The 21673-nt window shown below is 39.7% G+C and overlaps 1 protein-coding gene across 2 annotated transcripts in view; it reads right to left on the bottom strand.

Annotated features, from left to right (window-relative positions):
- LOC129923916 (proto-oncogene Mas-like) overlaps positions 1–21673 on the bottom strand; it is a 47615-nt gene that overhangs the window by 4538 nt on the left and 21404 nt on the right. Inside the window, exons 3-7 of one of the 2 annotated variants that reach the window (XM_056016994.1) lie at positions 16245–16384; positions 15737–15894; positions 2714–2905; positions 1632–1898; positions 191–552 (exon numbers count right to left, since the gene is read on the bottom strand). In XM_056016994.1, the coding sequence (XP_055872969.1) occupies positions 396–552; positions 1632–1898; positions 2714–2905; positions 15737–15894; positions 16245–16384 (914 nt within the window). In that variant the 3' untranslated portion in view covers positions 191–395. Of the gene's footprint in view, positions 1–190; positions 553–1631; positions 1899–2713; positions 2906–15736; positions 15895–16244; positions 16385–21673 lie in introns of those variants that run through there. The other variant, XM_056016986.1, reaches the window with a different exon arrangement.

Raw genomic sequence — 21673 nt, 5'->3', positions numbered from 1 at the left:
TTTTTTTTTTTGCAAGACTTAAGTAACAATTAAATAGCATCATTGATTACTCTACATATTCTCAAGTAAACCAATACACGAACATTCCATAAGAGTCGAGGACAAAGCTCCGAACTGGATAATTTTCAAAGTACATATTAATCAAATGGTGATAATCTAAAGCAGATTTTTAAATAGATTAGGGGCCTAATTAGGGATATTTTATGAAAGACGCAAGTGTCCCGCCTAAACTGGGGATCCTGGTAATCTTAATTTATGTTTTCTGATGCCAGCTAGTTTAAAGAATCTAAAAATGACTAGGAAGCCTTCTCAAACTTGTACAGTCGTCGCGCTAATGTTTACGCCCAGTTGGGGAATCACTGAGATAAGGAATTGTTTCGTCAATACATTTAACCTCAATTTTCATTCACCTCTTTTTTTTTTTTCAAACGTCCGAACCGTGCACTATCTAGAGACTCCATGTTATTATTTTGCTCACATGTCCTCATGTCGATGATTATTCTATTTTTCATAGATCTCTTCAACTTTGAATTTCGACGAGCAATTTGAAGCCTTTTATAAGAAGAAAGAAAAAAAAAAGGCAAAGAAAACTCACACAACATTTATATAAAAGAAAATGAAGCAAAGATTTATGACGACCTATGATAGTTGATTGAATCATGGTCACCTTTTGTTTTATAGACAGGAACCCATGATGATGTAGGCCTATGTATCGGCTTTAATCATTTGTTTATTTGTTAGCGATGGGAGGTTAGTTTACAGACATGCTAGTCAAAGATTCCTAACACTTTGTCTAATGCTTAATTAGCTTTTACGTTTGTTTTAACAACCTAATTCAACAACAAACTAATTCCACAACAACCTAATTCCACAACAACCTAATTCAACAACAACCTAATTCCACAACAACCTAATTCAACAACAACCTAATTCAACAACAACCTAATTCAACAACAACCTAATTCAACAACAACCTAATTCAACAATTCAAACAGGTAGAAAAAGATTGGCCAGGATCAGGCACAATGGGGATAACTTTTGACCTAGGCACTTACTAAATCAAAGCAGAGAGAAACACAATCTTAGATGTCTTGGTCAGGGTAGAAGAAAACTCTCAGATTCAAAAGACAGAAACATTATCATTTAGAAACTATTGACAAATCAGATATGCGCCATTCCAGGCATGGACTGTTTCGTCACAAGAAGCAACCAGCACAATTGAATAATTGTCGTCCATTTTCCTACGAGACAGATATTCAAAGCAGTTCTCTCGGGAATAGTTTTATGTTTCTGTGCTGTTTCAACGATGCATTTAACAGTGGCGTAGCTAGGGTGGGGGGAGGAGGGGGGAGAATTCGAAAATCCCCCCCCCCTAGAGGCTCCCACTTGAGGAGGGCCATCAATTGAGTGTTTTTTACATTAAATACTAAATATTACGCAAAATGCAGGGACCCCCAAAGAGGTCAAGCCCCCCGTCCCCCCCCCCCCCCAAATGATGGGAAAATTCCTAGCTACGCCCCTGGCATTTAAACATTTCCATCGAAGAAGAGGTTAAATGGAATTGCTCTAAAATATATTTTGTTTCGACTTTCCGTTAGCGGGAGAGAGCTGTGGAAGGGGACATAACTTACGTTTGATAGAGATATTGCTCTGCCTTGAGAGCGCCATAGTTGTCCACGTGTAAAGAGACCAGCTGGTTGACATTAGAAGGCAGAGACAGAGTGAAGAAGAGAAAGGTGGAGACCAGGATCCCGGTGCTCATTTGACTGTCTCTTCGTTTGCTTGTCCCAGGGGTGGCCGAGGAGCGGCGCATGTTTAGAGCGTGGCGTCGCAGGGCTACACACATGACGAGGTTTGAGATGGTGCCTAATATCAGGGGCGTGTACATCAACAAGTACCTAAAGTGGTGAAAGAAATAACAATCCAATTAATCTTGTTGTGATTTTTTAACAGCTTACTTACCTAACCAGTACCTACAGACCAGCATCACATGTAAAATCCTAGAACACATAATATGTACAATGAACAAATCTATTTGTAATGAATTGTATATCATTGTTGCATGTACATACATGTACATGCTACTACATTATAGAAGTTTTGTATAGGATACATAGGAAATGTAAAAGAGTATAAGTAGTCGAAAGTAGATATGTAGATTTTGTACAATGTATTTTATTTTGTTTGATGTGTATGATTATAATTATTTTATTAAAACTACATTTGTAAGAAGATTATAGAAATCATTATATTGACCTGATGATACTAAGAAGTAAATAGGCATTGGGTTTAAATCTATGGTATTATGAGTGACAGTGTTGGGTCTACAAAAACTTGTTCGTGACAATTTCTGGGGCATAACTGTTAGCAGTGACGTAGCTAGGGATTTGGGGGCCCCTGCATTTTGACATTCACCATCATGACATAAGATAATGGCGTAATATTTAATGTAAAAACAAATTTCGGACACTCATTTGGGGGGCCCTCTCAAATGGGAGCCAGGGTGGATTTTCAAATTTGGACCCTATCCTCGGCCACTTTAGCTACGCCACTGAGTGTTAGTCTAACAAAAAGCCGACATGGATAATAAAGAGACATACTTAATGATATCTTTTTTGTTGAAAAGTCTTTTCTTAACCCCCAAAAATGTTATCCACATACATTAATACATAAACACATTTCTTCAAGTCAAACATGTATGTTTCTAACTTACATAGAGGTCGATGTCAGCGCGTTAAAGAGGGACACGTGACTTGTGGCGAGCCGACTCTCAGTGATACTGTGAGAATTGTTTTTACTAACGACAGCATACTTGACTGGTATATAGGCGTGCAGAGTCAGTGACAGGAGCAACACGAAGACACATACTGCCAGAGGTTCATTTAAAACCCTGTTGGTTTTGAATCTGAAAGATTACAGTTTATTGCTTTACAATTGTTAGACATGAAGTTGATTTATTATGTGTGTAGCTTTGTATTGTAAAGAATATATTTCATTCAACCTTGTAAAACATGTAGCATATTTCATTCACATTAATTATAAGATGGGTTAGTGGAATAGGCTCTAATAAGTGACTGACATCTTGTTGAGATGGTAAAAAAACTGCTGACCACGAAAGTAATGACCTTTGATTCACACTGTTGTCGAGATCCTGTGTGTCACGGAAAGTTTAATGGAGGCTTGCTTGAAGTAAAATTATTAATTTAAAAAACAACAGCGCAGTCCAATTTTTGCATAATTTTAAATATGGAGGAAAGATAGTATAACAGACACTAATCCTTTATGAAGCTTTTATTAATAAGTCCACATCAACTTGGGCGACTAAGTCCATTTCTCACACAGAGGCTTCATACAACCAGTGCAGTTAACACACATATAGACTTACAAGACCAAGTCCATTTCTCACACAGAGGCTTCATACAACCAGTGCAGTTAACACACATATAGACTTACAAGACCAAGTCCATTTCTCACACAGAGGCTTCATACAACCAGTGCAGTTAACACACATATAGACTAACAGGACCAAGTCCATTTCTCACACAGAGGTTTAATACAACCAGTGCAGTTAACACACATATAGACTTACAAGACCAAGTCCATTTCTCACACAGAGGCTTCATACAACCAGTGCAGTTAACACACATATAGACTTACAAGACCAAGTCCATTTCTCACACAGAGGCTTCATACAACCAGTGCAGTTAACACACATATAGACTTACAGGACCAAGTCCATTTCTCACACAGAGGCTTCATACAACCAGTGCAGTTAACACACATATAGACTAACAGGACCAAGTCCATTTCTCACACAGAGGCTTCATACAACCAGTGCAGTTAACACACATATAGACTTACAAGACCAAGTCCATTACTCACACAGAGGCTTCAACAACCAGTGCAGTTAACACACATATAGACTTACAAGACCAAGTCCATTTCTCACACAGAGGCTTAATACAACCAGTGCAGTTAACACACATATAGACTTACAAGACCAAGTCCATTTCTCACACAGAGGCTTCATACAACCAGTGCAGTTAACACACATATAGACTTACAAGACCAAGTCCATTTCTCACACAGAGGCTTCATACAACCAGTGCAGTTAACACACATATAGACTTACAAGACCAAGTCCATTTCTCACACAGAGGCTTCATACAACCAGTGCAGTTAACACACATATAGACTTACAAGACCAAGTCCATTTCTCACACAGAGGCTTCATACAACCAGTGCAGTTAACACACATATAGACTAACAGGAGTCAAGTCCATTTCTCACACAGAGGCTTCATACAACCAGTGCAGTTAACACACATATAGACTTACAAGACCAAGTCCATTTCTCACACAGAGGCTTCATACAACCAGTGCAGTTAACACACATATAGACTAACAGGACCAAGTCCATTTCTCACACAGAGGCTTCATACAACCAGTGCAGTTAACACACATATAGACTTACAAGACCAAGTCCATTTCTCACACAGAGGCTTCATACAACCAGTGCAGTTAACACACATATAGACTAACAGGACCAAGCCCATTTCTCACACAGAGGCTTAATACAACCAGTGCAGTTAACACACATATAGACTAATAGGACCAAGTCCATTTCTCACACAGAGGCTTCATACAACCAGTGCAGTTAACACACATATAGATTAACAGGACCAATCCCATTTCTCACACAGAGGCTTGATACAACCAGTGCAGTTAACACACATATAGACTAACAGGACCAAGTCCATTTCTCACACAGAGGCTTCATACAACCAGTGCAGTTAACACACATATAGACTAACAGGACCAAGCCCATTTCTCACACAGAGGCTTCATACAACCAGTGCAGTTAACACACATATAGACTAACAGGACCAAGTCCATTTTTCACACAGAGGCTTCATACAACCAGTGCAGTTAACACACATATAGACTAACAGGACCAAGTCCATTTCTCACACAGAGGCTTGATACAACCAGTGCAGTTAACACACATATAGACTAACAGGACCAAGCCCATTTCTCACACAGAGGCTTCATACAACCAGTGCAGTTAACACACATATAGACTAATAGGACCAAGTCCATTTCTCACACAGAGGCTTCATACAACCAGTGCAGTTAACACACATATAGACTAATAGGACCAAGCCCATTTCTCACACAGAGGCTTCATACAACCAGTGCAGTTAACACACATATAGACTAACAGGACCAAGCCCATTTCTCACACAGAGGCTTCATACAACCAGTGCAGTTAACACACATATAGACTAATAGGACCAAGTCCATTTCTCACACAGAGGCTTCATACAACCAGTGCAGTTAACACACATATAGACTTACAAGACCAAGTCCATTTCTCACACAGAGGCTTCATACAACCAGTGCAGTTAACACACATATAGACTTACAAGACCAAGTCCATTTCTCACACAGAGGCTTCATACAACCAGTGCAGTTAACACACATATAGACTAACAGGACCAAGTCCATTTCTCACACAGAGGTTTAATACAACCAGTGCAGTTAACACACATATAGACTTACAAGACCAAGTCCATTTCTCACACAGAGGCTTCATACAACCAGTGCAGTTAACACACATATAGACTTACAAGACCAAGTCCATTTCTCACACAGAGGCTTCATACAACCAGTGCAGTTAACACACATATAGACTTACAGGACCAAGTCCATTTCTCACACAGAGGCTTCATACAACCAGTGCAGTTAACACACATATAGACTAACAGGACCAAGTCCATTTCTCACACAGAGGCTTCATACAACCAGTGCAGTTAACACACATATAGACTTACAAGACCAAGTCCATTACTCACACAGAGGCTTCAACAACCAGTGCAGTTAACACACATATAGACTTACAAGACCAAGTCCATTTCTCACACAGAGGCTTAATACAACCAGTGCAGTTAACACACATATAGACTTACAAGACCAAGTCCATTTCTCACACAGAGGCTTCATACAACCAGTGCAGTTAACACACATATAGACTAACAGGACCAAGTCCATTTCTCACACAGAGGCTTCATACAACCAGTGCAGTTAACACACATATAGACTTACAAGACCAAGTCCATTTCTCACACAGAGGCTTCATACAACCAGTGCAGTTAACACACATATAGACTAACAGGACCAAGCCCATTTCTCACACAGAGGCTTAATACAACCAGTGCAGTTAACACACATATAGACTAATAGGACCCAAGTCCATTTCTCACACAGAGGCTTCATACAACCAGTGCAGTTAACACACATATAGACTTACAAGACCAAGTCCATTTCTCACACAGAGGCTTCATACAACCAGTGCAGTTAACACACATATAGACTTACAAGACCAAGTCCATTTCTCACACAGAGGCTTCATACAACCAGTGCAGTTAACACACATATAGACTAACAGGACCAAGCCCATTTCTCACACAGAGGCTTAATACAACCAGTGCAGTTAACACACATATAGACTAATAAGACCAAGTCCATTTCTCACACAGAGGCTTCATACAACCAGTGCAGTTAACACACATATAGACTTACAAGACCAAGTCCATTTCTCACACAGAGGCTTCATACAACCAGTGCAGTTAACACACATATAGACTAACAGGACCAAGTCCATTTCTCACACAGAGGTTTAATACAACCAGTGCAGTTAACACACATATAGACTTACAAGACCAAGTCCCTTTCTCACACAGAGGCTTCATACAACCAGTGCAGTTAACACACATATAGACTTACAAGACCAAGTCCATTTCTCATACAGAGGCTTCATACAACCAGTGCAGTTAACACACATATAGACTAACAGGACCAAGTCCATTTCTCACACAGAGGCTTCATACAACCAGTGCAGTTAACACACATATAGACTAACAGGAGTCAAGTCCATTTCTCACACAGAGGCTTCATACAACCAGTGCAGTTAACACACATATAGACTTACAAGACCAAGTCCATTTCTCACACAGAGGCTTCATACAACCAGTGCAGTTAACACACATATAGACTAATAGGACCAAGTCCATTTCTCACACAGAGGCTTCATACAACCAGTGCAGTTAACACACATATAGACTTACAAGACCAAGTCCATTTCTCACACAGAGGCTTCATACAACCAGTGCAGTTAACACACATATAGACTTACAAGACCAAGTCCATTTCTCACACAGAGGCTTCATACAACCAGTGCAGTTAACACACATATAGACTAATAGGACCAAGTCCATTTCTCACACAGAGGCTTCATACAACCAGTGCAGTTAACACACATATAGACTTACAAGACCAAGTCCATTTCTCACACAGAGGCTTCATACAACCAGTGCAGTTAACACACATATAGACTAACAGGACCAAGCCCATTTCTCACACAGAGGCTTAATACAACCAGTGCAGTTAACACACATATAGACTAATAGGACCAAGTCCATTTCTCACACAGAGGCTTCATACAACCAGTGCAGTTAACACACATATAGATTAACAGGACCAATCCCATTTCTCACACAGAGGCTTGATACAACCAGTGCAGTTAACACACATATAGACTAACAGGACCAAGTCCATTTCTCACACAGAGGCTTCATACAACCAGTGCAGTTAACACACATATAGACTAACAGGACCAAGCCCATTTCTCACACAGAGGCTTCATACAACCAGTGCAGTTAACACACATATAGACTAACAGGACCAAGTCCATTTTTCACACAGAGGCTTCATACAACCAGTGCAGTTAACACACATATAGACTAACAGGACCAAGTCCATTTCTCACACAGAGGCTTCATACAACCAGTGCAGTTAACACACATATAGACTTACAAGACCAAGTCCATTTCTCACACAGAGGCTTCATACAACCAGTGCAGTTAACACACATATAGACTAACAGGAGTCAAGTCCATTTCTCACACAGAGGCTTCATACAACCAGTGCAGTTAACACACATATAGACTTACAAGACCAAGTCCATTTCTCACACAGAGGCTTCATACAACCAGTGCAGTTAACACACATATAGACTAATAGGACCAAGTCCATTTCTCACACAGAGGCTTCATACAACCAGTGCAGTTAACACACATATAGACTTACAAGACCAAGTCCATTTCTCACACAGAGGCTTCATACAACCAGTGCAGTTAACACACATATAGACTTACAAGACCAAGTCCATTTCTCACACAGAGGCTTCATACAACCAGTGCAGTTAACACACATATAGACTAACAGGACCAAGTCCATTTCTCACACAGAGGCTTCATACAACCAGTGCAGTTAACACACATATAGACTTACAAGACCAAGTCCATTTCTCACACAGAGGCTTCATACAACCAGTGCAGTTAACACACATATAGACTAACAGGACCAAGCCCATTTCTCACACAGAGGCTTAATACAACCAGTGCAGTTAACACACATATAGACTAATAGGACCAAGTCCATTTCTCACACAGAGGCTTCATACAACCAGTGCAGTTAACACACATATAGATTAACAGGACCAATCCCATTTCTCACACAGAGGCTTGATACAACCAGTGCAGTTAACACACATATAGACTAACAGGACCAAGTCCATTTCTCACACAGAGGCTTCATACAACCAGTGCAGTTAACACACATATAGACTAACAGGACCAAGCCCATTTCTCACACAGAGGCTTCATACAACCAGTGCAGTTAACACACATATAGACTAACAGGACCAAGTCCATTTTTCACACAGAGGCTTCATACAACCAGTGCAGTTAACACACATATAGACTAACAGGACCAAGTCCATTTCTCACACAGAGGCTTGATACAACCAGTGCAGTTAACACACATATAGACTAACAGGACCAAGCCCATTTCTCACACAGAGGCTTCATACAACCAGTGCAGTTAACACACATATAGACTAATAGGACCAAGTCCATTTCTCACACAGAGGCTTCATACAACCAGTGCAGTTAACACACATATAGACTAACAGGACCAAGCCCATTTCTCACACAGAGGCTTCATACAACCAGTGCAGTTAACACACATATAGACTAACAGGACCAAGCCCATTTCTCACACAGAGGCTTCATACAACCAGTGCAGTTAACACACATATAGACTAATAGGACCAAGTCCATTTCTCACACAGAGGCTTCATACAACCAGTGCAGTTAACACACATATAGACTTACAAGACCAAGTCCATTTCTCACACAGAGGCTTCATACAACCAGTGCAGTTAACACACATATAGACTTACAAGACCAAGTCCATTTCTCACACAGAGGCTTCATACAACCAGTGCAGTTAACACACATATAGACTAACAGGACCAAGTCCATTTCTCACACAGAGGTTTAATACAACCAGTGCAGTTAACACACATATAGACTTACAAGACCAAGTCCATTTCTCACACAGAGGCTTCATACAACCAGTGCAGTTAACACACATATAGACTTACAAGACCAAGTCCATTTCTCACACAGAGGCTTCATACAACCAGTGCAGTTAACACACATATAGACTTACAGGACCAAGTCCATTTCTCACACAGAGGCTTCATACAACCAGTGCAGTTAACACACATATAGACTAACAGGACCAAGTCCATTTCTCACACAGAGGCTTCATACAACCAGTGCAGTTAACACACATATAGACTTACAAGACCAAGTCCATTACTCACACAGAGGCTTCAACAACCAGTGCAGTTAACACACATATAGACTTACAAGACCAAGTCCATTTCTCACACAGAGGCTTAATACAACCAGTGCAGTTAACACACATATAGACTTACAAGACCAAGTCCATTTCTCACACAGAGGCTTCATACAACCAGTGCAGTTAACACACATATAGACTAACAGGACCAAGTCCATTTCTCACACAGAGGCTTCATACAACCAGTGCAGTTAACACACATATAGACTTACAAGACCAAGTCCATTTCTCACACAGAGGCTTCATACAACCAGTGCAGTTAACACACATATAGACTAACAGGACCAAGCCCATTTCTCACACAGAGGCTTAATACAACCAGTGCAGTTAACACACATATAGACTAATAGGACCCAAGTCCATTTCTCACACAGAGGCTTCATACAACCAGTGCAGTTAACACACATATAGACTTACAAGACCAAGTCCATTTCTCACACAGAGGCTTCATACAACCAGTGCAGTTAACACACATATAGACTTACAAGACCAAGTCCATTTCTCACACAGAGGCTTCATACAACCAGTGCAGTTAACACACATATAGACTAACAGGACCAAGCCCATTTCTCACACAGAGGCTTAATACAACCAGTGCAGTTAACACACATATAGACTAATAAGACCAAGTCCATTTCTCACACAGAGGCTTCATACAACCAGTGCAGTTAACACACATATAGACTTACAAGACCAAGTCCATTTCTCACACAGAGGCTTCATACAACCAGTGCAGTTAACACACATATAGACTAACAGGACCAAGTCCATTTCTCACACAGAGGCTTCATACAACCAGTGCAGTTAACACACATATAGACTAACAGGAGTCAAGTCCATTTCTCACACAGAGGCTTCATACAACCAGTGCAGTTAACACACATATAGACTTACAAGACCAAGTCCATTTCTCACACAGAGGCTTCATACAACCAGTGCAGTTAACACACATATAGACTAATAGGACCAAGTCCATTTCTCACACAGAGGCTTCATACAACCAGTGCAGTTAACACACATATAGACTTACAAGACCAAGTCCATTTCTCACACAGAGGCTTCATACAACCAGTGCAGTTAACACACATATAGACTAACAGGACCAAGCCCATTTCTCACACAGAGGCTTAATACAACCAGTGCAGTTAACACACATATAGACTAATAGGACCAAGTCCATTTCTCACACAGAGGCTTCATACAACCAGTGCAGTTAACACACATATAGATTAACAGGACCAATCCCATTTCTCACACAGAGGCTTGATACAACCAGTGCAGTTAACACACATATAGACTAACAGGACCAAGTCCATTTCTCACACAGAGGCTTCATACAACCAGTGCAGTTAACACACATATAGACTAACAGGACCAAGCCCATTTCTCACACAGAGGCTTCATACAACCAGTGCAGTTAACACACATATAGACTAACAGGACCAAGTCCATTTTTCACACAGAGGCTTCATACAACCAGTGCAGTTAACACACATATAGACTAACAGGACCAAGTCCATTTCTCACACAGAGGCTTGATACAACCAGTGCAGTTAACACACATATAGACTAACAGGACCAAGCCCATTTCTCACACAGAGGCTTCATACAACCAGTGCAGTTAACACACATATAGACTAATAGGACCAAGTCCATTTCTCACACAGAGGCTTCATACAACCAGTGCAGTTAACACACATATAGACTAACAGGACCAAGCCCATTTCTCACACAGAGGCTTCATACAACCAGTGCAGTTAACACACATATAGACTAACAGGAGTCAAGTCCATTTCTCACACAGAGGCTTCATACAACCAGTGCAGTTAACACACATATAGACTAACAGGACCAAGCCCATTTCTCACACAGAGGCTTAATACAACCAGTGCAGTTAACACACATATAGACTAATAGGACCAAGTCCATTTCTCACACAGAGGCTTCATACAACCAGTGCAGTTAACACACATATAGACTTACAAGACCAAGTCCATTTCTCACACAGAGGCTTCATACAACCAGTGCAGTTAACACACATATAGACTAACAGGACCAAGCCCATTTCTCACACAGAGGCTTAATACAACCAGTGCAGTTAACACACATATAGACTAATAAGACCAAGTCCATTTCTCACACAGAGGCTTCATACAACCAGTGCAGTTAACACACATATAGACTTACAAGACCAAGTCCATTTCTCACACAGAGGCTTCATACAACCAGTGCAGTTAACACACATATAGACTAACAGGACCAAGTCCATTTCTCACACAGAGGTTTAATACAACCAGTGCAGTTAACACACATATAGACTTACAAGACCAAGTCCATTTCTCACACAGAGGCTTCATACAACCAGTGCAGTAAACACACCTATAGACTTACAAGACCAAGTCCATTTCTCACACAGAGGCTTCATACAACCAGTGCAGTTAACACACATATAGACTAACAGGACCAAGTCCATTTCTCACACAGAGGTTTAATACAACCAGTGCAGTTAACACACATATAGACTTACAAGACCAAGTCCATTTCTCACACAGAGGCTTCATACAACCAGTGCAGTTAACACACATATAGACTTACAAGACCAAGTCCATTTCTCACACAGAGGCTTCATACAACCAGTGCAGTTAACACACATATAGACTAACAGGACCAAGTCCATTTCTCACACAGAGGCTTCATACAACCAGTGCAGTTAACACACATATAGCCTAATAGGACCAAGTCCATTTCTCACACAGAGGCTTCATACAACCAGTGCAGTTAACACACATATAGACTAACAGGACCAAGCCCATTTCTCACACAGAGGCTTAATACAACCAGTGCAGTTAACACACATATAGACTAATAGGACCAAGTCCATTTCTCACACAGAGGCTTCATACAACCAGTGCAGTTAACACACATACAGATTAACAGGACCAATCCCATTTCTCACACAGAGGCTTGATACAACCAGTGCAGTTAACACACATATAGACTAACAGGACCAAGTCCATTTCTCACACAGAGGCTTCATACAACCAGTGCAGTTAACACACATATAGACTAACAGGACCAAGCCCATTTCTCACACAGAGGCTTCATACAACCAGTGCAGTTAAAACACATATAGACTAACAGGACCAAGTCCATTTTTCACACAGAGGCTTCATACAACCAGTGCAGTTAACACACATATAGACTAACAGGACCAAGTCCATTTCTCACACAGAGGCTTGATACAACCAGTGCAGTTAACACACATATAGACTAACAGGACCAAGCCCATTTCTCACACAGAGGCTTCATACAACCAGTGCAGTTAACACACATATAGACTAATAGGACCAAGTCCATTTCTCACACAGAGGCTTCATACAACCAGTGCAGTTAACACACATATAGACTAACAGGACCAAGCCCATTTCTCACACAGAGGCTTTATACAACCAGTGCAGTTAACACACATATAGACTAACAGGAGTCAAGTCCATTTCTCACACAGAGGCTTCATACAACCAGTGCAGTTAACACACATATAGACTAAAAGGACCAAGTCCATTTCTCACACAGAGGCTTCATACAACCAGTGCAGTTAACACACATATAGACTAACAGGACCAAGTCCATTTCTCACACAGAGGCTTCATACAACCAGTGCAGTTAACACACATATAGACTAAAAGGACCAAGTCCATTTCTCACACAGAGGCTTCATACAACCAGTGCAGTTAACACACATATAGACTAACAGGACCAAGTCATTTCTCACACAGAGGCTTCATACAACCAGTGCAGTTAACACACATATAGACTAACAGGACCAAGTCCATTTCTCACACAGAGGTTTGATACAACCAGTGCAGTTAACACACATATAGACTAACAGGACCAAGTCCATTTCTCACACAGAGGCTTCATACAACCAGTGCAGTTAACACACAAATAGACTAACAGGACCAAGTCCATTTCTCACACAGAGGCTTCATACAACCAGTGCAGTTAACACACATATAGACTAACAGGACCAAGTCCATTTCTCACACAGAGGGTTCATACAACCAGTGCAGTTAACACACATATAGACTAACAGGACCAAGTCCATTTCTCACACAGAGGCTTGATACAACCAGTGCAGTTAACACACATATAGACTAACAGGACCAAGTCCATTTCTCACACAGAGGCTTCATACAACCAGTGCAGTTAACACACATATAGACTAACAGGACCAAGTCCATTTCTCACACAGAGGTTTGATACAACCAGTGCAGTTAACACACATATAGACTAACAGGACCAAGTCCATTTCTCACACAGAGGCTTCATACAACCAGTGCAGTTAACACACATATAGACTTACAAGACCAAGTCCATTTCTCACACAGAGGCTTCATACAACCAGTGCAGTTAACACACATATAGACTTACAAGACCAAGTCCATTTCTCACACAGAGGCTTCATACAACCAGTGCAGTTAACACACATATAGACTTACAAGACCAAGTCCATTTCTCACACAGAGGCTTCATACAACCAGTGCAGTTAACACACATATAGACTAACAGGACCAAGTCCATTTCTCACACAGAGGTTTAATACAACCAGTGCAGTTAACACACATATAGACTTACAAGACCAAGTCCATTTCTCACACAGAGGCTTCATACAACCAGTGCAGTTAACACACATATAGACTAACAGGACCAAGTCCATTTCTCACACAGAGGTTTAATACAACCAGTGCAGTTAACACACATATAGACTAACAGGACCAAGTCCATTTCTCACACAGAGGTTTAATACAACCAGTGCAGTTTACACACATATAGACTTACAAGACCAAGTCCATTTCTTAAAGAAAAACTGACAATTACTTTTATCTCATATACATGAACATAACCATGCAGATTTCTCACATATAGATTTTGTTTTGAGCAGGTCTATTTTTCACATAATAAGGCTTGTCTTCGATAAATGAGGAATGCAATATTTCCCGTGGTTACGCAGCCCCAGCTGTGACCGACATATTTTCCACACCCAGGGCAATGTGCATATATACTCTGAATATAAATGCATTATCTTTAGAAATCATAAAATATGTCTAGGTTTTCAGCACTAATTTGTTTCTTGTATTCTAGCATATAACAAATGAAATTTAAAAAATAGTTTTAAAAAAAAAGTTTATATGAAGTGTAGTTGTATCAATTAGTTTGAATCAGTCATGTAATTAAATTTGGAATAAATCTACACTAACAACAATAAATCTATGCGATTAGAAATATTTTTACCCATTGTTTTTTTTTTGTTTGTTTGTTTGTTTTGCGCAATTTCATGCTTTTAGCTTTCTCATGCTTTATGATTCTATCACTTGTCTGGACCACTTGGGAAGAGGGATGAGAAGGATGATGGTATCTGTGTAAAGGTTAGCTTACATGAAATTTATATTAAAAAAAAGTTGTAGTACTTAAATTCGAATTCAAGGGCTCAAGCCTCCTCAAGCCAACCTTATGAAAATAGAATGTTTCATAGCTATCTATTGTTAGTTTCAAAAGTTTAAATGACGACCTCATTTTCTACAAAAATATATAGGGGACTAATTCAACTTATACCGCCACATCTGTCAAGTACATTTTCTTTCCTTTGTTCGGTACCAAACAAAATAATTAATTCAAATAATTGGTTTGGGAGAAATAACGTGTACTAACATTGTACCATATAGACAGACAGAGTGAGTTGCTATAAGCTTTGTAAACATAGGATAAAACGTTATAAATAATCAGTGTCAGAGACGTGAACAAACGTGTTGTTATCGAAGCGACCTAACGTAGGTTGATTCTATGTGTCACAAAGTGTAACTACTTTTAAAGTCATACTATAGGTCATGACACGAGGTTTCAATGCAAAGACTTGGGCCAGGTTGATGTTGATATTAACGAAGATGATGATGAAAGTGGCTACTCACTTGACCGGGTACGCTACGACAAGACATCGCTGAACCGCGACCAAACAGTTGTAAACGTAGACACAGCGCTGACTGGCTATCCCCAGGTATGTGGTAGAGTACAGTTTGAATTGATTGTACAACCAGGTGTCTGAGCATTTCTTCTCGAAACTGCAAGCCTGGTAACACACAAGAAATGTGTCTTTGTGTAATCTACACATGCAAGCCTTACGATACAAACATCAGGCACTAGCATTTAATTAAATGAAATCGAAAATTTATTTTGGCCGTTAGAGTTACCTAATGTTAAACAAGGTTTAATTAAACTTTACAAAGTTGCATTATTAATTTAGCAGGGTATTACATCTTTTCTGTGGTTTATTTTTTTTTTTAGATCTTTACAATTTTTTAAAAATTGTTTGTTGTTTCTGATATTTCTAGATTTTCAAAAGAATTAGGCTGGCTTATGTCTAAAGGTAATCTCCATCAATGATGTCACAGAACTCAAGACATAGAAATACCAACATACCTGAAATATTGCCAGTGTGGCCACGCTGTAGGCTTCAGCCAGATTTAACGCAATCAGAAAAGTGGTGCTGGAATTTCGCATGCTCTTTTTAGCGAATATGACTATACTTAGAATGAGACAAACCAGAGACATGGGGTGACCTTGAATGTAAAGAAGATGGCAATTTTTTTTTTTTTCATTTTTGGAAAATATGAAATCGAAACACCGTAACATAGCTACAATTGTATAACAGAGAGCTACACAGACATATATAACGTGTCACATAGAGGCCTTCGTGTTGCTAAATGAGGCTCACTAATCATCAACTCTCTGACTGTGTCATATCTATTCCTCCTCGATGTATTTGTTGGTTGTTGTTTTTTCAACTTATAAGTATGCTGGGTTTTTTTTTTTGTTACCGTTGTTGGCATTACTGTTGATGTTATGTTGTTGTTAGGGTTAATGTTGTTGATGTTGTTAATAATGACGATGTTGCCGTTGAAAATTCTGCTTTTGTGGATCTTACTCTGTTGATCTTGTTGATTTGGGTGTTGGTGTAATGGTGTTGTGATACTACTGTTGTGATGTTGTTATTAATGTTGCAGTTGTTGATCTTATTGTTGCAGTTGTTGATCTTATTGTTGCTGTTCTTGTCAGTGATGTTTTTGTTGATATTGTGGATGTTTTGTTGTTGATGTTACTGTTTGCACCCAACGCGCCTCCCGAAGTTTTAAGAGAAGAGTTAGTTAGTGTATAGAAGTAACGTTCCCCTTTCGAACCTTGTGATCTATGGGACAGATGATGTAAAGATCATCTGTTTATGTGGCCCACGGTTAACTAGGATGTTATGTGGCCAACACAACGACCAACCGCTTTTATTTTTCCCAACTAACGTCAGGTACCCATTAGGGCTGGTTGGATTCAGAGGCGCCCTAAAGATCCCGAAAGTAAAAATTCCAGTGTTCACCAGGATTTGAACCCTAGATCCAAGGTCGCTTTACCACTCATCCATCGCGCTTTTACTCTCAAAGCTATATGTAAAGTTTAAAACCATTCAAGTGAATCATAAATAAACAAAGGGCGCCACTGTATCTCATAATGTCATATCATCCACTCAATAGAATAGTGTTTGAATATCACGCAAACATACCAATGACTTTAATCCAGGTAAATATTGTGTTATAAAATTGGTATTCCTGTGCTGAAACTTTGCCAACCAATGGAACAGTTTTAGTAGAGACTGTATGGTTCAGTTTATAATTGAATATAAGTGTTATTGACAAATTAGATACCATTCTATTCCTTTTCATTACACGTGAGTAATGTCCTGCAGATATCTGAAAGATTTTACGCTACAAAATTTTGTTTAAATACTACAGAAATATTGAAAGGGACAACATTTGTTGTTGTTTTTTTTTTTGGCGTGTCTGCATTTCTAATTGTTAAAATATTTTATTTTTTTCCCCTGCTTTGTTTTAATGATATTGATTCAGTCACGAATGTCTCTGTGGAAGTAAACAAATCGCTCGTGTTTTAATGAGGCCGATATTTGATAGGCTAGGAAACTGTTTCGCCTCGTGATCAGCGAGTGCGCGAAGATTGCGTGACGTCATCATTACGTCGCAATAAAATGTAAAAATGCGATATTGGCACTAGCCAGTAAAGGGAGAAAATCGAAATTCGTCCTAAATGATATTTAGACGTACGCTTATGTGTCTTGCTGTATGACAGGTCCAGTGGCGGATCAAGGTGGAGAAAGGTGGTATTTGAGTGCCCCTTCCCCAAACCAAAAAAAAAAAAAAACAACAAGCAAAATATTTTTTTTAAATATTTAAAGAAAAACAAACAAAGCTTATATAAGGGGAAGAACCGCTAAATCAGAGCCATATATCTTAAGAATTAGCTCCCTTTTACTGTATAAATTGATTACCACTAATTGATTAATTCAATAATATTTTAATTGATTCACATAGTGTTATCTACTATGAATAATTACACAAAATTTTTAATTGATCTGGAGAAAAACGATTACAAAACGTAATTTAAAAAAAAACTGTTTCTGACTTTTTCAGGTACAATAAATAATTGAGTAAAGTTTCAGCTTGATTCGGGAGTAGGTGTGGGAAAGAATAAGTGTGGGAGAGAATGGGTGTGAGAGAGAATAGGTGTGGGAGAGAATGGGTGTAGGAGAGAATAGGTGTGGGAGAGATAACGTGTTCAAACTTTTCACCACACGTCTTGACAGACAGAAGTCTAAATCTATGAATGGTTGGAAGCTGTGGAGGGGAAAAAGCGAGTACAGTTTTAGGGTTTAGGCACTTCATCTTTTAGACTTATTGAAAAGTACCCTGTAGTTAAAGCACGGACAAGATTGCGACAATCTTCGTATGGGTGTGTATTTGTTTATATATATGTACATATAACATGAGTTTTAAATAGCCTCTGAAAACTAAGTCCAGCAACTGGTCATCTCTTGTGATCTTAAGACATAATGCCCAATGAAACTACTTCTACTGACAGGTGAAGATAGATAACTGGTGCTTCTAAAACCGAGTTTCGAGCAGATGCAGCCGTCATCTAAAAAAAAAAGAGTCTATTTAGGACAATGTTTCCCAATCGTGTTCCGCAAGGCCTGAATCTACTGGAATAATTAACTAATAGGCCACCACGTGAATTAATCTCTCTAAAAAAATAAGCAAAGTGTTCCGCTAAATACTCAGAAAATGCGAAGGGTTCCGTTACGGAAAAGTTTGGGAAACACTGATCTAGGAGAAGGTTACTCTGATTTTAAACTTTTGCTGCCTGTTCAGGAGTTCAGCAAAAGATATAATACTTCCTACGGCAGCTTCTGCAGCAAAGATGGTACCAAAATGTAATGTGTAGAATGGCCTTGGAACTCACTGGCAAGGCCAAGAGAGAAACCATGACGCATGGACAACTCGTGATACTATTATCTACAGCGCATGAGGAAATTCTGGTGCTGCTGTAAAGGAACTACAATCAACAAGTGACTTATCAAGTGACGTATCGACTGTCTCTCGAGACAGATCTAATTATTCTCAATTATTCAAGATCCGCCCTTGGGTCGTACTCTATTTATTGCATTGGTAGTTTGTGGCCAATCCGTTACACTCTAGTGGCAATAACAACAAAATACACAGACCTCTTTATTTTGAGCTTCAATAGGCCGACCTAATTACCTCGACATATGTGATGTTCAAAGCCCAACTTCTTTGATTTCAACGTAAATGAGTCGGGACTAAAGCAAACTTTGAGAGTACCAGAGACTTTTGCAATAACCGAGTTCTAGAGATTGAGGTTTGACTGTAGTAGAGAAATACAGAAACAAGATATGCTTCAAGTACATTGTTATACAAAATAAATTCGTTCCTTTTATCTCTTCAGTTACGCTGTTGAGAATTTTTTGTCGCTGGGCACGTTTCAGCCTCATGTTCGTCTCGTCTGCATTTTGGGGCAAGAATAATGCTCCGCCCCTTCAGAGAGACAACTCAAAGGTTTTCTTTTTGTTTTCTTGAAGTTTGTAAGAGCGTGGGTGTTACGTGGTTTTATGTACATTTTGAGGTCCAGAGGCGTGCCCTTGTAGAGGACAAGCTCATAGGACGTAAAGAAAATTTTAAAAGACCCACCCCCAGAGGACAACGGCTTTGTCTGCATCAGTTGTGGAAAAATATTCAGGTCCCAGCTAGGTTTGCGTAGCCATGTGCAACACTACACTGATCCTTAATCTTCGGATTCGAAGACATAGCCATTATTATTATTACTGCTCTTAGTATCTCTGCGTTGATTTGGTTCTTCTTCTGCGTTCTCATTATTCTCATAGAGTGCAGATAACTGCAGATAACTGGCCCCTATGTGGAGGCAAAAACTTTACGTTGATCGTGTTGGGATAGTCCAGTTCATTTAGTTCATGATCTAATAAATGTAGAAGTTTGTATTTTATTATAAAATAGATATTACACACGTACATCTTCTTTACAACTTCTTACTTGATTACTAACGTCACTGACCAAAATCTCGCTCGCCCTTTCACTCCTACTTCCGGTCACCTGACTACTTCTGCTCATATGTTCATGCTTTCACGCTCGAGAGTCAACACACTCACATCAAATATAATACAATAAGGTGACTATTGTCTGTCACAGTGACACACGGTCTTCAAATAAAATGATAAAATGTACAGTTTGATATTAGGGAGTTTTTATCGTACAAGAACATATGGGGGAAGGGGGGTTCGCTTGAATACTGAAGTGTTTGAAATATGTATACTTGACTCATGGGCGTAGCCAGATTTTTTTTCGTGGGGGGGGATTTGTTTTTCTTCCCCCCCCCCCCCGGGCAAAAAAAATATGTGTGTGTTTGTGTACAATATTAATTTGTATTACTTTCTGACCATTCATTTTTTGGAAGACTTTTATTGTTCTTCCTGATGTTAGTGAAAAAATTGTAGACTCCCCGCCATATCCTGCAAGGGGGTCTGGGGATGAGCTGTGGGCTCACCCAGCGCGGGGCGGGGCCCCGCCGCCAAGCACTATTTCCGATATTAAAAGCCAACAAAATGCATATTTTGAGGTTTCTACTGTGCATTATCCTGCTATCAATAAGTTTTATTTTAAAAACCTTATGTACCATTCTTACTGACTTAAATCCTCCCGCGTCGTTCGGCGCACTGGGCGACAAGCTGCTTCAACAAAAATCTGTAACTGGCAATGTCTGAAGCCTCTTTCCACCTGCTCTGAGGACCTCCATGAAAGTGTGGCGCCAAGTTGTACTAGGATGTCCCTGTTTGCACTTTCCTCGTAATGGCCTCCATGTCATCGCAACTCTTATTATGCGTAATTCAGTTTGTCGGAGAACATGTCCCGCAAACCTCATGCGACGCTCTTTCACAATCTTACTAAGGGGTCGACTCCTAGTTCGGCATAGGATTTCCTTGATTGAGACCCGATCTCTATAACTGGCTCCTGAAATCCGTCTAAGCCATCTTTGTGGAGCCACATTTAGTCTTTTTCAATTTCGGCAGATGACTATTCACTGCACTTTATTAATGGAGCCCAGCCACTGGTAGAAATTCGTAACCTCTCTTGGCTACACTCTTGGAATTAGTTGACTGTAGTTTGCTTTAGATTTTATATCGAAAAGGGAAGTTTTATCGTCAAAATCATTTTTTGGGGCTTTAAAAATAAAAAATCTATGGAGTTTTTTTTTTTTTTTTTTTAAATTCAAAACCCCATTAGCTACGCTCATAAAATTTGGTGACTGTAGTTTGCTTTAGAATAAAATTGACGAGAGAGGTTTTCAAGCTCAAATTTCTATGTTGGGGTATTTAAACTCAAAACCATCTGTAGGGGATTTAAACTTAAAAAAAAACTCTAGAGGAGGAGGAGGTTTAAACTCAACCCCCCCCCCCTTGGCTTGGCTACGCTCATAGA

This window comes from Biomphalaria glabrata, chromosome 1, assembly GCF_947242115.1.
Source record: "Biomphalaria glabrata chromosome 1, xgBioGlab47.1, whole genome shotgun sequence".
Classification (NCBI taxonomy): domain Eukaryota; kingdom Metazoa; phylum Mollusca; class Gastropoda; family Planorbidae; genus Biomphalaria; species Biomphalaria glabrata.
This window is presented reverse-complemented; position numbering and strand designations above follow the sequence as displayed.